General features: G+C 41.8%; 1 protein-coding gene across 1 annotated transcript in view; it reads right to left on the bottom strand.

Annotated features, from left to right (window-relative positions):
* Positions 1-13,118, bottom strand: part of AKT3 (AKT serine/threonine kinase 3) — a 149,852-nt gene extending 136,734 nt beyond the window's left edge. Inside the window, exons 1-2 of the mRNA XM_086878243.1 lie at positions 12,946-13,118; positions 293-447 (exon numbers count right to left, since the gene is read on the bottom strand). Coding sequence (XP_086734369.1) covers positions 293-338 — 46 coding nt within the window. The 5' untranslated portion in view covers positions 339-447; positions 12,946-13,118. The remainder of the gene's footprint in view (positions 1-292; positions 448-12,945) is intronic.
* Between the last annotated feature and the right edge of the window lie 1,485 nt (positions 13,119-14,603).

Raw genomic sequence — 14,603 nt, 5'->3', positions numbered from 1 at the left:
CAAGAGCCAGCTTAGTCTGATGCACAGGACAGCAGCTGCAGCAGCAAGGTTCAAGATGAAGTGGGAATTACTGAGTCCAACTTCCTCTGCACTGTCAGGTACCCCCACAAATAGGGGCAGTGCTGAGGGTTACATATCAATACCAACAAGGCCTCAATCTCACCATGTGGTCAGATTAGCTTGCTCCAGACAAGAAGATAAATCAAAAACATTCAGCTGTGTAATCATGTAATACCATTGCACGCAGTGTAGGAGACATCAGAAGCACTTTCCATTAAAAGGTAGAACTTACCCCTCTTCTGTACCCAGCCTTCCTTCACAATGGTAACATCGCTCATGATGACTCCACTCTGAACCCCAAACTCAAAAGAGTATTTCTTCGAGTTATCAGCTTGTCTGTTTGGCTTCTCTTCTGCAGCTCTTCACAATTTCTACTGATGAGTCAGACTGGAAGGAAATATTAGAGAAAGAATTTGAGTCTTTTCTGTTTTTCTCACTTGACAGCCAACAAAAAAGTCTTTGTTGATGTGTTTCACTGACTGAGCTCATATTAAAAATCTGCCTTTATTTTTAATTAACTGTATAACACAATCATGTTTCTAGTCTTACAGCACATTTTCCATGAACACTACAATACTAAAAAGCAGCAGAATGTGTTAAAATTTAAGTCATATGGCACTTTTGTAAAACGCACACAGCAGAATTCTCTCGTACTAATGCACAGGATGCTGTTAAATGAAAGGCTGCTGGACCTGCTTCGAAGGCCCAGCTCTGAATACACAGGAGCTTTCCCCGTTCCCACAGTTGTCAGAACCCGTGCAATGGACAAGTGCTTCCTCTATTACAGCTACCTACAATCATATTAAGAGTGCGAGAAAGCAGAATGAAAGGTTATATTCTTGCTACTTCCACTATAATTTTATTATATCCAATACAAATCCTGAATTTTCAAGTGTTTTTCAAAACCAGCATCATCTCCAAGTACATAAACAGAAAAACAACCTCTTGCAAGTACAAATTAACCAAAAACACCCCCAAATGTTCAGTTTATGAAAAGAAGGAGTTCATGTCCTCTCAAGGCTTTAAGCCAAGCAGTGACACGAGTGCTCTTTTCCCTACAAACCTCAGCCTGCAGGGCACAGAAGGGAAGTTAGTCCTGGAACAGGACATACCACTCTCAGAAGCCACAACCCTCTCTTTTGACCACCTCACTCCCAGAATACCTAACAGCTGTGAAAAAGAGATAAATAGCACTACAATTAAGTAGGAAGAGAAGCCAGAGGCCAGGAGATGTTTCCTTTTGCCAGCAAACTGCCTTTCCCCTCCAACCTTCAAAACAAAGAGAAGCATTCAAATAATGCTCATCCAGAAAAGCATGGGAAGTCAAGAAATGGGATTTCTCTTATGGTGGAGGAACACCCTTCCACAGGTCTACACACAGGAGTACATATGTACACAGTGGTGGCACAGAGCAAGAACCCCCACACAAGTTTAGTGCTATCAAATACAGCCCGTACATATTCATTTTGTAGGTTGACCAACAAATAAAAACAGGAAAGAAACAAATATGACTGTGCTAGAAGCAATCTGTGCAACAAATTAATGAAGAAAGCACTGGGAAATCAGGGGGTTTTTTTAACATAATCAAGTACAAACGAAAAACTGAACCATTATAAACATATAGGTTATTTCTTATTTATCATTTGAAATATGTGTATTTGCATGGCACAGTTGCTAGATTGAAGGCTCCTTCTGCATGGATGCTGTAACTTGCAAAATAAAACCTGGCATGAGAATTTTTTCAAGTGGTATGCAACAAAAAATACAGTACAACCCGATTTTACAGAAACATTCTAGTGTGCCCATGTCAGCCTTGCTTTCACTAAACTATTTTTTTTTCAAAAACCGTCAGTAATTCGGCTGCAAAAAAGTAAAAATCATGAAGTTAAACTCATTAATACTGTAAAGTTTAAGTAATATTGACTACTGTGTCTCTGAGACATCCCCATGGCACTGGAAGATGTGGCGGTGAGACCTGCGTGGGGCACACACAACCTTTGGCACTGGCACCCCGTTGTGTCCAGCAGGACACCACACACCTGTGTCTATAGAAACACAGCCTGTTTAAGCTTTCATAAGAGTTAAAAGAAAATGTTATGTACCTTTTGGAAGGATGTGAGAATGCTTTACTGATGCTAATTGATCTAACTTTAGCTGCTTTGGCATCATATGTTATACGCAAGTCAGTACAGCAGAAATAACCAAAGCATACATTTCCACATCCTGCACCTTACTAATGTGAGAGCTAATTTCTGGGTCAGACATTATCAGAACTTTTGTTTGCATGCTTCAAACAAGATAAGCAAGTCTATCAGCTGTGCATGAAAAGAGATCTGACAGATTAAGACACGCGCCTGAAAGCAGGCTGCTGTTCCGCCGTTCTGGATCACCGCAGCACAGCATCAGCTCTTATTACAAACACATAAATCTTTACAAAGCCCAGAGGTGGGTGTCAAACAACTGTGACCTAAGAGCAGCTGTTCTGGGAAGGAAGTGTAAGCACATCAATTTCCAAATAACCAACTTCAGTTCTATAGAAGGCTTACATTGCATTCTTTGAGAAGTAATCCCAGTTTAATTTTTTTCCAGCTATAAAGACACAAGAAGCAATGTAACACTCGGTATTTACCTTGGGCTGGCATATGCTGCACTACATTTTATCCTTTTTGGCAAAATCCTCTCCATTTTTGGTGTGCACATGTGAACAGTGCAATGATTTATTCTTACTGGTAAAGACACAGCTATAAGAAATTAACTCCTGTACTAAGCAGCAATAATCTTGTCTGCCCACAGACTGATCAATCAGTCCATGATTTATGAATGAATTCATGCTTGAAGCTCCCTATTTACCCACTGATTACAATTAAGTTAGTGTTACGCAATCAAAATCTGATCTATGACCGACTTTCATGTCAGACAGTGCCTGAAACAACCTCAAGTGTATGTTTGTAGGCTTGCATTCCACCCATCACATGTACTGCTTTACTGAATTTTGAACAAAATCCCCAAAATACAAAAATCACATAAATATGGTGAGAAAATTAACTGCACTATCCCCAGTTTAGCTTCACAGTACTACCAGAAACAACTTTAGAATTACCAACAGTTCTGTCTGTGGTTGTATTGATTGCTCTATTAATGAGTAATTAAAAGTCAAGCTGAATTACATAGGAAGCTGAAGGAGATACATCAAAGCATTAAAAAGCTAATGAAAATAAAGGATATATGTGCACACTACACTTTCAAGAAACCATTTGTAAGCATCTGTAATATTATCCCTTATTAAATGCCTTTGTGCCTTTCTAAAAGCTGTACTCCTTTACTCTAAAAGTCATTCAGCAATGTTCCAGAAGAGCAGAATTTTGAGAATTGCTTCTTATCATGACCAAAACTAGCGTTATAGTGAAAATTAGTCACACAAAAGCCTTTTTCCCTGAAGATGTAATGAAGAATTGTGTATAGATGTAAAGGAGTTGTCTGAAACACATAGAACAAAATCTCACATGAAAACAGCATTTCATCTATAGTTCAACTACTTCAAGAAAAGCTAAAGAAATGTTTATTCTGCACATCTGGCAGAGAATTTAAATACTTGTTAGCAATCAACTCTGCCCTCCCAATGCACTTGAAGTTTCAGCAGCTGGTATGAAGTCATTTTTACAGTTTACCTTACTGCTACATAGGATGAACCCACAGAAATGGGGGAAAAATACATCAGAGCTGAACTTGATGTTTTGCATTACAGCTGCTTCCTACAGGGAAGAACTTGACTTGTTTTTATATGTTTTCAGGCAACTACAGACCACATCAGCTTGCTTCTTTCCCCATCCCCACTCTTTTTTTGTATCTTATCAAACTTTTAAGATATTCTTCCCACAGTATATTGTGTGTATTCTGCAGACAGTATCAGATAGTCATGTATATGGAGAATACATACAAGAATGCACTGTCAGCATACTTTACGATGAAGGTGTGAAGATTTACTCCACTACATCCAGTGATGTGGAGAATTTAGGGGCACAGTTTAGTGGTGCACTTGGCAGTATTAGCTCTTTTCCAACCTAAATGATTCTATGCAAACGGATTTTTATCTCATAAAAAATGTACAATTTTTTTTTTTTCTTCAGGAAGTTATTAAGCCACTTTTGTAGTGTGAGATAAAGCAATTCAGCACACTTCTAAAGAGCTAGTATTATGCTTTCAGGTTCCTAGCTGTAAAGGTTGCAAAGGCAACTTTCTGATCAAAGATTAAGCAGAGACTACTACAAGCAACAGAGTTCTAGATCCCTGTGCCAAGGCTCATAGTTTCCCTGAGCTGTGGTAGAAACTAGCCAACACCTTCTCTGTTTTTATCTTGAACTTTAAGAATATCAGCAATATAAAGAAGAACCATCTTACTTCACAATGCTGCCAAATGGGAAATATAAGATTGACAATTAAAATGAGCAATGGACCATTCAGTAGAAAGACGGTTTTTCCCCAGTTTCTCTTTTTAATTTAAAGGATGCCCATCACAGCAGTCAGCTACCTACAGAGACCTGGTGAATAATGAGAAGAAATACCTTCCAAACAGGAGAACTGAAAACTGTGTTTCAGGTCTACACTTAATAACCACTATGTGCAAGTGAATTATCATTGAGATTCACAAGAACAGACAAGGCTCCTTTGAAATCTGGACATCTTCCCATTCTCCCCATGACAAGAGACAGCTGAGTAAAGAAGACAGCACCCATAAATTCAGTGTAAATTGTATGATTCAGTTCTCTGTTGTAAGAACTTTCATAAACACAGGCTTCTACTTTCAACAATTTTGGAGCTGAGAAAAAAACAAAAACTTTCACATTTACCAACCTGAGTTACCAGACAGAATACCAGGAGAATCAATAGCAGCACTTCTAGAGATGATCCCCATAACTTCTTGTACCATTATCAACTCAGTGAATCATCCAACCTTGTTCTCTTAATACATGAGTACTACCATTTTCTCTTTTTACAAGTAATCATTTGTTTAGTAAAATGTTTGGGGAGAAAACAACAGTAAGTGAACCTTTCTGATTCCCTTTTTCTGACTCACTGGGATTCTTTGGTCCCCCATGTAAGCAGAGCCAAATCTCGTCATCTCTATTTCCTTATTTTTCAGAAAAGTAACTGAATCATTTTGTACATGCACACAATATCTACATCACCAAAAAAGCAATTCTCAGTGGCTTCCACCATACACATTTGTTTCCTTGCTTTGGGGGCTTTTTCTGTAGCAGATCAAGCTATTAAGAGTTCTTCTCAAATTTGACTCCTCCCAGACAACAGACCAGGCTGTAACTTCTTCCAATGCAGGTTCACTCCCAGAGCAAAGAATTCAAAATGTAAAAGCTCTAAACTAAAACCAGAGTTATCTTTAGGAATGGAAGCTGAAATCCAGGTTTTATTTATATGAAAAACACATGCATACCTCCTCCCCCAGCAAAGCTGGCCAAACAATTAGAGGATATATTGCACATCATCAAAAATTACACAAAAGACTATGTGACAGAACAGAGATTCTTACAAAACTTGCTAAATCAAATTCGACCATATTATTAATGGAAGAATCACATTCAGGTGAGTGCTTTATTTAAAAAGTATGAGATATTTATACAGGCTTTTATAAACTACCTGTTCTGGAATTCTGGTTATGCTGACTGATTTAAATACTATCACAACTCAGATTGAGGAAAAAGGAATCTCTAGACACAAGGGTATTTCTCCAACTTATTAAGTCAATTAAAAATTGAAAAAATAAATACAAAAAATCCACAATATCAAACCAACACAAAAGATGAACTGATTTGACAAGGCAAAGAAATTAACAAGAAGAGATTATTTAAAGAAAATAGATCCTAAATTTATAAAATGGTAAACTTCATGTACATACTATTAAAATTCTGAAAGATGCCTTAAATAGTTTCTAAGTAGACCTATTCAAAGTTTTTAAAACAAATATAAAAAATCCCAAGATTTGAGGTTGCCTCCACTATAGGCATTGAAAATAATTTTTAAACTACATTTCATACTAAAAGTCTCAATGAACTTAAAAAAAAAAAAAGGTATTAGAAATTCACTTGTAACAACTTTACTTTATAAGTTTTGATTTAGAGTAATGAGGGACATGATAGGAAAATGTCACTGCCTACACCTTGTGGTAAGGAAAACCAACATACTTTGGAAAACATAAATAGATCTTTCTAATTTATGCTTATGTGTATGCTAAATATTTGCAGTGTTCTATTTTCACTTTCAGTATGTCAAAAGGCTTCACATAACTAATATATGCTCAGATAAGCCTAGTTAGGAGAATGCAAACATACTGAAATATTAATATACAAGTTAGATGTTTTATTTAGATTCTGCAACTGAATAAGTTTATCAGGAAAGAAACCATCATTCTGTATTTTATTTCCTATTACAATGACAAAGCAAGTTATTTTAAGGGACAGAGGTATAATTAAAGCAAGGTGAACAAAGCCACCCTTGCCTTTGTTTACCAAGGTATAAAGGAAGTTTCTAAATGTAACTAAATTGTTTCTTTAGAATCCCATGTGAAACATTAACAACCCATTGTTTTGCCCTGTGTTTATTGATAAAAATGCTTTAAATCCTTTTTCTTCCCCTCAAATCACATAAAACAATAACAGAAAAGCAGACAGAAGCAGAGATAAAACTTAATAGAGTGTATGTCTGCAATGTAACCAAAGAATACATTTCAAGTAGGAAAGATGAAGGGAGGGCTAAAATTATGCATAAAAAAAGTTACTGAGGCAATGATCTTGGAAGAGTTTTGAGACTCAGAGGAAGTCAGATCAAGGATAAGCTGAGCTGAGTATCACAACTATGATAATTTACTTCACTCAACCCTTCAAAATAAATGTCATAAGTTTAATTTGCCATGAATCAATGTAGGAATACTAATGCTTGCTTTTTGAAGACTAAGTTCCTTTGGTCTTTAAAAATATAGTTTAGAAAATACTCAAAAAACAAAGAAAAAATAAACAAAAGTTCCATATTTTTAAAACAAACTAAAATTACTTTTCTATGTCTAGGAGACTCAGGAAAAAAACACTATCCTAATTTTCAGAAGTTCAAAGAATCTGGAAATCCATAGTCATTCTAGAAGAGATTTTAAAAGATGCCTTTCAAGAGATACAAATCAAAGTTTCACTAATCTCATGTATTTAATTATTTCTGTGATGGTAACTTTTCTGCAGCACAACTTTGTATTGTGCATAAAAGACCAACTGCATCACTGAATAAAAAACAGAAATACATGAACTACTCATGGGTAACAAGAAACTACTGAGAATAAATAAAGGGTTCTCAAACTATTAATATAAAAGATGAGAAAAGTTCAGTGACATGCCTATCAAATAGCTTTCTTTTAAACTCTTACATAGTAGGTTTTATTTATTATGTCTACATTGAACAAATCAAATTCTGAATTGCCTTGTAATAGGAATGAACTTCGTGATTCCTTTCTGCAGAGCAACCAAACACTGCTGAACCCACTGTCAAATCTTGACACTGCAACATGACTTGAACATAATCAACTTCTAACCTAAAACCTTTGGATCTTCTTGTTCACACTCAGATTGCATTATTTTCATCAACCTGAGATCTGGATTTCCTAAGGACAGCAGGAATTCTCTACAACCCTAACTTAGATACAGTGCAGAGCTCACTAGGTGGAGGTCTTTGGCAAATGTTATATGAAAAGTCGGATTACATGAAACTCACATGTACAACCTTAATTCTCTCAAAGTGTATCAATACATTTAGAAAAGGATACAATGATTTCAATAAAAGCTCAAGAGGTAAGCTGCAAGAATTACATATCTCAAAAAACACACTGAATGCTTAGGGGGAAAAAAAAAAAGTGTGTTGGTAGAAATTGTTTTGCAAGATTGCTGAGACTCAACTGAGAACCACTGCATTAATTTTGTAGTGTTAAACCAGCTGCACAAGAAGCTGTTGACTGCTGGGTACTGACATTCCAGACCTACAAAAAGGCAGTGGTGAGATCTTCATGATCTAAAGCTGAAGCAGGGTCTTCATCTCTGCTCCTGCTACAGGAGGCATTCAAACAACTTTTTCACATAGGTAATGCAGGGAAGTTTGGCAAACCATGCTGTCAAGTCATTCAGACATGCACACAGAATATTGAGGTCCCAGTTGCATTCTCAACAGAATTTAAAAATCAGTACTGTAATTTAGTCAGGATATTACAGAGAAAAAAAAATCTCAGGGCAACAATGTGTTCTTAATGCTATTTTTGATCAGTATGACTCACACATAGACGCTCACATAGAAATATGTGGAAGAAGAAGATTGGTCAAGATGGGTTCAACATGTATTATTTATCCTAAACATAAAGTGTTGACACATATAGTATCACAAACCAAAGAAATATTTAAATTGAGCATAAGTAAGCACCTTCACATACAAAAGTCAAATATGCTTACTCTCCTAGACTACAGCAATTATGTTATTAAATCTTGGGGGATTTTTTTGGAAGTATTAACTTTGCAAAATCTTCCTACTGTGCCTGAGTAACATCTTTAAATAATAAAGAAGTTTGAAATCCTTGGCATGCATCATAAATGCCCATATTTATTGATCTAGAGCAACAGAATGAGAATAAAATGCCAAATAATCACCTACTATACCCTTGGATTTTTTTGTAGTTTTTTTTATTAGTACATACTAGTGATTTGTCTAAATAAGTTTCACTTATAAACTCTTACAGGGAGTTCAGAATCTTGTTCATAGAGTTACCTAAGATAAATGTATAAGCCAAAACTTTAAAGGTTAATCTTTATGCTAAGAAAAAAACCCAAAAAGTTAACTTTCACATTCAATGTTTTAGTATTTGCTGGTAGGTTTTGGGCTGGGTTGGGATTTTGGGGAGCTTTTGGTGTTTGTTTTGTGGGGTTTTGTTGTTGTTTCTCAGTCTTTAACATTAATTTTTAAACACCTTGAATCAGCTTTCCAGCTATTGTGTAACTTATCTTTAGAAAGTAATATTTTCTATACCATAACAACTTGTTGCAAGGAACTTGTGCAACACATGTATTTACCTAGGACACCCTGTGATCCTGGGGAAGCCTCTTCCGTACAGCAAAAAGAAACGCATTGGTCAACAAGCGAGTTTCTTACTGAAACCACACCTTTCCTCACAAGCAATGCAAAACTTCCTGAACTACATGTGCTAGAAAGCACCCCTGCCTCTTCCATGGTATTCTTATTAGACCTGTCATAACAGAATGAGAATTCGAGATAACACATATTAATCTAATATTCTAGAATAATTTGGAAGGGCACTTAAGTTGGCAATTTTTTATTATAAAAGACAGTACTTCAACAAGAAATGAGTTGTAAAGTTCATACAAATACTGAAAATAAAAAAAATCTTTTAACTTAAAATTCAAAGGTGCACACATTTAACTATTTCCCTCTTTTTTAATTGCTACTGTAGTTCACAAGGAGAGTATTGCATATTTTGAACAGAATGTTTATTTTATTAGTTTTATTAGTTGGAAAAAAGCAAATAGAAGATTTTGTTATATACAGGACCAAACCCCCTACAAAATATGCAGTTATACTATATAGTATGTTACTTTCATAAGAAATCAATTAATTTACATATTATCCATGTCAAAATGAAAGTATGGCACAAAAAATACTTCAGTCAGTATATGTCCACGCCCTTCCACTCTCCAGTGTGGACTAAAATAAGCAGCATGCCCAAGCCATAAAAGCTACCGAAGAATATTGGGTCTCTGTTTCAAAGCCGAAGGAAAGTTAGGCTACCATGTTGCCAAGCCCACATCACCTGTTGCATTAACAGCACAAAATGAAACTGTAAGCAGTTACAAGAAACTGTATCATCTTCATACTCAGAAGAGCACAAAAATTTCAAATGCATTTTAACACAAACCACTTTAGTAATGGTTCATAGCTTGCAAAAGAATTGAATATTTCAATTAGCAAATATTACTTTTTGGGCATAGAAATTATTATTCAGTAGGTCTCTTTAAACTGGGAAAATGTGCACACAGAAAGTGAAAGAACACACAGTCACTCGGTGTTAGGAAAATTCCAAATAGTCTGAAGAATCTTGGTTATAATAGAAACTTCAGATACATGCTGTTGCAAAATGCAGTAGGAAGTCAAGATACGGTTTCTGGTTAGTGTCTTGCAAACAGAAGCTTGGGTTACAAGCAACTGCAGAGCTCTAGTAAGTGGTTTTGGGTCAAACTTAAAAGATACACACCAGATTATTTTCCCTCTCACAAAGCATTTGTTCCAGTGTCAAACATTTTCTAGTCAACAATTTCTAGTGCATACCAATGCTATGCAATCCTTATAACTGAGTTTAAGTTAACTGGGAAAAAGTTAAAACTAGTACCTATCTGAATTTTCACCTACTTCCCCTAGAACAGCAGCATTTTGCTTAAAACATTTTAAAGTATTTAAGCATTTTGCTTAAAAACACATCATCTGCCCCCAAAATGCTGAACAAATGAGGGAGTAGAACATTGATAACTACTCTCTGAACCTTTTTAATGAAACTAAGGTGCCTACTGAATCCATTCAAACCTAGTTAGAGTAATGCACCATACAATAAACTGTCTAAAACAAGACAGTCTTGTTAATATTATCTGTGTTTATACACATACCATGCACTTACATCAGATTGAAAAAAAAAAAAAAAAGAGAGTTGTACAAACAATACACATAGACTTCTAGGAAACAGAGACATCTTATCTCAAAGTTTTTCTTTGGCCCTTATTTGAACTTGACTTACTGGTTGCATCCAACCAAAATATATCAACACGGACTATAATTAGTAATCCAATCCAATTAAAGATATTGGGGTCGACTTATAGGCTCCTACCAAAATTAAAAAAAAACAAAAACAAAAACAAAAAAAAACCCAAAACAAATCAGTCCTACAAATTTAAGTAGTACACTTACTTTAAAAGCCAAAATAAGCTTCCTTCTCTACTTCATGTACTCTTTCTATATTCCTGTGAACAAGCAGATCTTGCCTATAGAGCAGCTGGCAGAAACAGGAGATCATGCTTAAAATGTTACTTGTCATAAATTAAGGTCTACTCATCTGCATGCTTGCTGCCTTGTAAAGCCCAGTATGTGCAAAATGTGAGGAACCATGTTTAGCAAAGTTTTAGCAAGATCTAAACAAACATTAGCAAAAGAGACTGCTCTGTTTCTTCAGTACTGGAAAAAGTTGGCAGTGCAGGTAACAGGCACATCATAATTTTTGTAATAAAACCCCTAAACAGAAACTGGGACATGTTTTCATAGAAATTATGAGATGATGTAGATATGTACAAGAAGCCAGTCAACTAATAACTTCATTAAAGAAAGAAAAAAAAAAAAAAAAAAAAACCAAAAAAAACCAACCTAGAATAAAGGTCAAGAGATTAAATTGTTTATCCTTTCCACTCGCAGGAAAATAAGATTTTTTTTTTTTTGCGTTTAATGAACGTATCGTGGGAGAACGTGGAACCGGTCCTGGCTATTTCACACCTCTTAGATTCCCATCCTGAAGTAAACTAAGAAGCGGTGCCCATACAAAGCAACCCCGCAGCCTATAAGCCCGGTAGGGCTCGTTACATCACGATCATTTGCATTTAAACTACAATATATAGCGCTGCGATCTCGCTGCCGAGGGGCGCCGCGCTGACCCCCTGTCAGGCGGAGCCCCCGCCGCTCTCACCGTGCTGGGGACGGGGGTTGCCGCACGGGCACGCTCGGCCTTCCCCGCCCCGCGGCAGCACCTGCCGGGACCCCGCCCGGGCAGACCCCGCCGCAGGCCCGGCCCGGGGCAGCCGCCGGTCACCCGGGGCAGCCGGCTGCGCATCAACTTTTGCATGTGGGCCGCGGCCTCCATGATGGCCGGGGCGGGCGGGGGGGCCGGTTTGTTTACTTGCAGCCCGAGCCGGCGGCGGCGGCAGCGGCAGCAGCAGCGGCAGCAGCAGCAGCAGCATCCCTTGTGCGAGGCGCTGCCACCGGCGGCCCGCGGGGCGCGGAGCTATTCTTAGCGCAGGGGCTGCGCGGGCACACACACGCGCACCCGCGCGCATACACGGGCACGCTCGCGCGCACGCACAGAAGTTCCCAGCGGATAAAATCCCGCGCTACTCCCGGCACCGGAGCCCGCCGCACGGACGCGGAGCGGGGAGGGGCCGCGGCCGCGTGGGAACCGCCGGCCCCGCGCATCCAGCGCCCCCGGGGCGCACGCCCTGCCCTGCCCCTGCCGCCCCCCCTCCCCCGTTACATAACTCTCCCCGCCGAAACGCCCCCGCCCCGCCCTTCCCCACCCCGGCCCCGCACCCCGGCGGGGCGACCCCCGCCCCTCCGCCTCACTCCCGCCCTGCCGCCGGCGCTAGGCCACGGGCGCCCCCGCCCCGCGCTCCCCGCCGCCCCGGCCCCGCCGCGCCGCCGCCCCGCATCCCCTCCCCGAGTGCCCCCGCCGCCACCCGGGCGCCCCCGCCGCCGCCCGGCCCCTCCCGCCCCGTACCTGCAGAGGCGGCGGCGCCGCGGGCGCTGCTGCGGAGCCCGAGGGCGGCGGCGGCTTCGGGGGGAGAAGGGGAGGGAGGGCGCCGCTGCCTCCTCCCCTGTCCCCCCGCCGGGCTCGGCGGTCCCTGGCGGCCGGTGTCTCCGCGGGGGCGGGAGGAGGCGGCTCCGGCCCCAGGGCGCTGGCGGCGGCGGCTACATGGAGCTGCGCGCCCCGCTACGCAGGGAGGCGCCCGGGCGGGCAGCGCGGCCGCAACATCGATGCGCGGGGTCAGGAGGGCGGCGGCGGCGGCTCCCCCCCGGCGCACTCACCCCGGAGCCGCCCGGGCCCCGCTCTCGGCTCCTCCCGCCGCCTCCGCCGGGCTCGTTATTGACTTTCAGGAAAACTCCCGACGTCACCGGCTCCCCCCGAGTGTCTCCCCCTCCGCGGCGGCGGCGGCGGCGGCGGCGGCATCCCCGGCTCTCGCGAGAAGCGCGGCGGGGACGGGGGGGCCGCCAGACAGCGCGGGGGGAGCCAGACAGAGGGGGGCGGCTGAGGTGAGGGTGGGGGGGGCGGGCGTCAGGGAGGAAGGAGGAGGAGGAGGGAGCAGCGGAGGGAGGAGGGAGGACGGGGGAGGCGAGGCAGCTCGCCCGCCCGGCTGGCAGGCGGGAGCCGAACGGAGCGGCGTGTCCCGTCCTGCCGCCGGGCCGTGGGTGCGAGCGGAAGGATGGATGGATTGGGATGGATTGGGATGGGAGGATGGGAATGGATGGGAGGATGGGAATGGATGGATGGATGGATGGATGGATGGATGGATGGATGGATGGATGGATGGATGGAGCGCCGTTCGCCGCACCGTGCCTGGGTCTTTCGGCATCGCGGCCCCTGGCCAGCCCCGTGTGCGTGTCCCGGGGTTGGTTCCCTTTGTTCTCGCACTCTGCAGTTGCACAGCCCCCGCCCCGAGCTTGCCCTAGTACCCGGAGCGGTCCACTTGGCTCTGCAAACTCCTCCAGGAATAGAGCTACCAGTTACGCAGCAGGAAGCCGTAATTCATCCCTCGTTGAAGTGTTTAGTGGATGCGCCAGCCCCAGTGTTGCTAAATTGTCTGCAGGCTTCGCCTTATCCCGACGGGTAAATAAACACCTAGAGCAAGCGTACACCAGCGCTCCCGAGCCTCTGGCTCTTCCCGCTGCCACAAGCACTGTGGAGCGGAGCTGGTGTCAGCAGAGCAGCCGTGCTGCAGGGAGCCGAGCACGGCGCTCTCCCGGCTCGGCGGTGCTGCCTTTGGGCTGTGCAGGCCGGGGATGCCCGGCCTGCTGCGCCCTGCCGCAGCCACCGCCGAGCCTGGTCCTGCAAGCCTAAGCAGTGCCTGAGGTTCAGAGGTACCGTGCCCTCGACGCTTCGTTCCACGGCTACGTTGCTGTGTGTACGTGGAGTTCGGTGCACATAAAGATGTCTTCTGTCGTTTATGGTTTCAATAATACGCACAAATTAATTTTCTGTAGAAATGCATCTGTTATACACGCAGTTCACACTGACCTCTGTCAAAACCTGTTACTGCAGAGGAGAAATAGATACTTTGGACTGCGTGAAACGCAACTATTTGCTCTGTTTCATCAGTGCAGATTTTTTTTGTAAAATGTGCGTTTATTAAAATTACATTTAAAAAAAATAAACACACCAGAAAACGTTTTTCTAGCACGAACTTCACCTTTAATTTCCAAGTTTTCCTTCCTCTCATGTCTTCTACAACTGTTTGAAACATTGGACTTCCTATTCTCTGTACCACTACAGGGCTTCAGAGAGATTTTTTGAGAATCTAAATAATCATATGAGTTGGCACAGGACTGGAAATTTGCCTCCGGGGGCACTGAATCCTTTCCCTGCTGCAGCAAGCAACCACACCAATAATCCCATTCATAAATATGCTGAATTTCCTCTTAGAACTATAAAGTTTGTTTGTTGCACTGTTCTTGCTAGCAGGATACAA

The sequence above is a fragment of the Cyanistes caeruleus genome, chromosome 2, assembly GCF_971803275.1.
Source record: "Cyanistes caeruleus chromosome 2, bCyaCae1.hap1.1, whole genome shotgun sequence".
NCBI lineage: Eukaryota > Metazoa > Chordata > Aves > Passeriformes > Paridae > Cyanistes > Cyanistes caeruleus.
The sequence above is the reverse complement of the archived record's forward strand: the minus strand, read 5'-3'. Positions and strand labels throughout refer to the sequence as shown.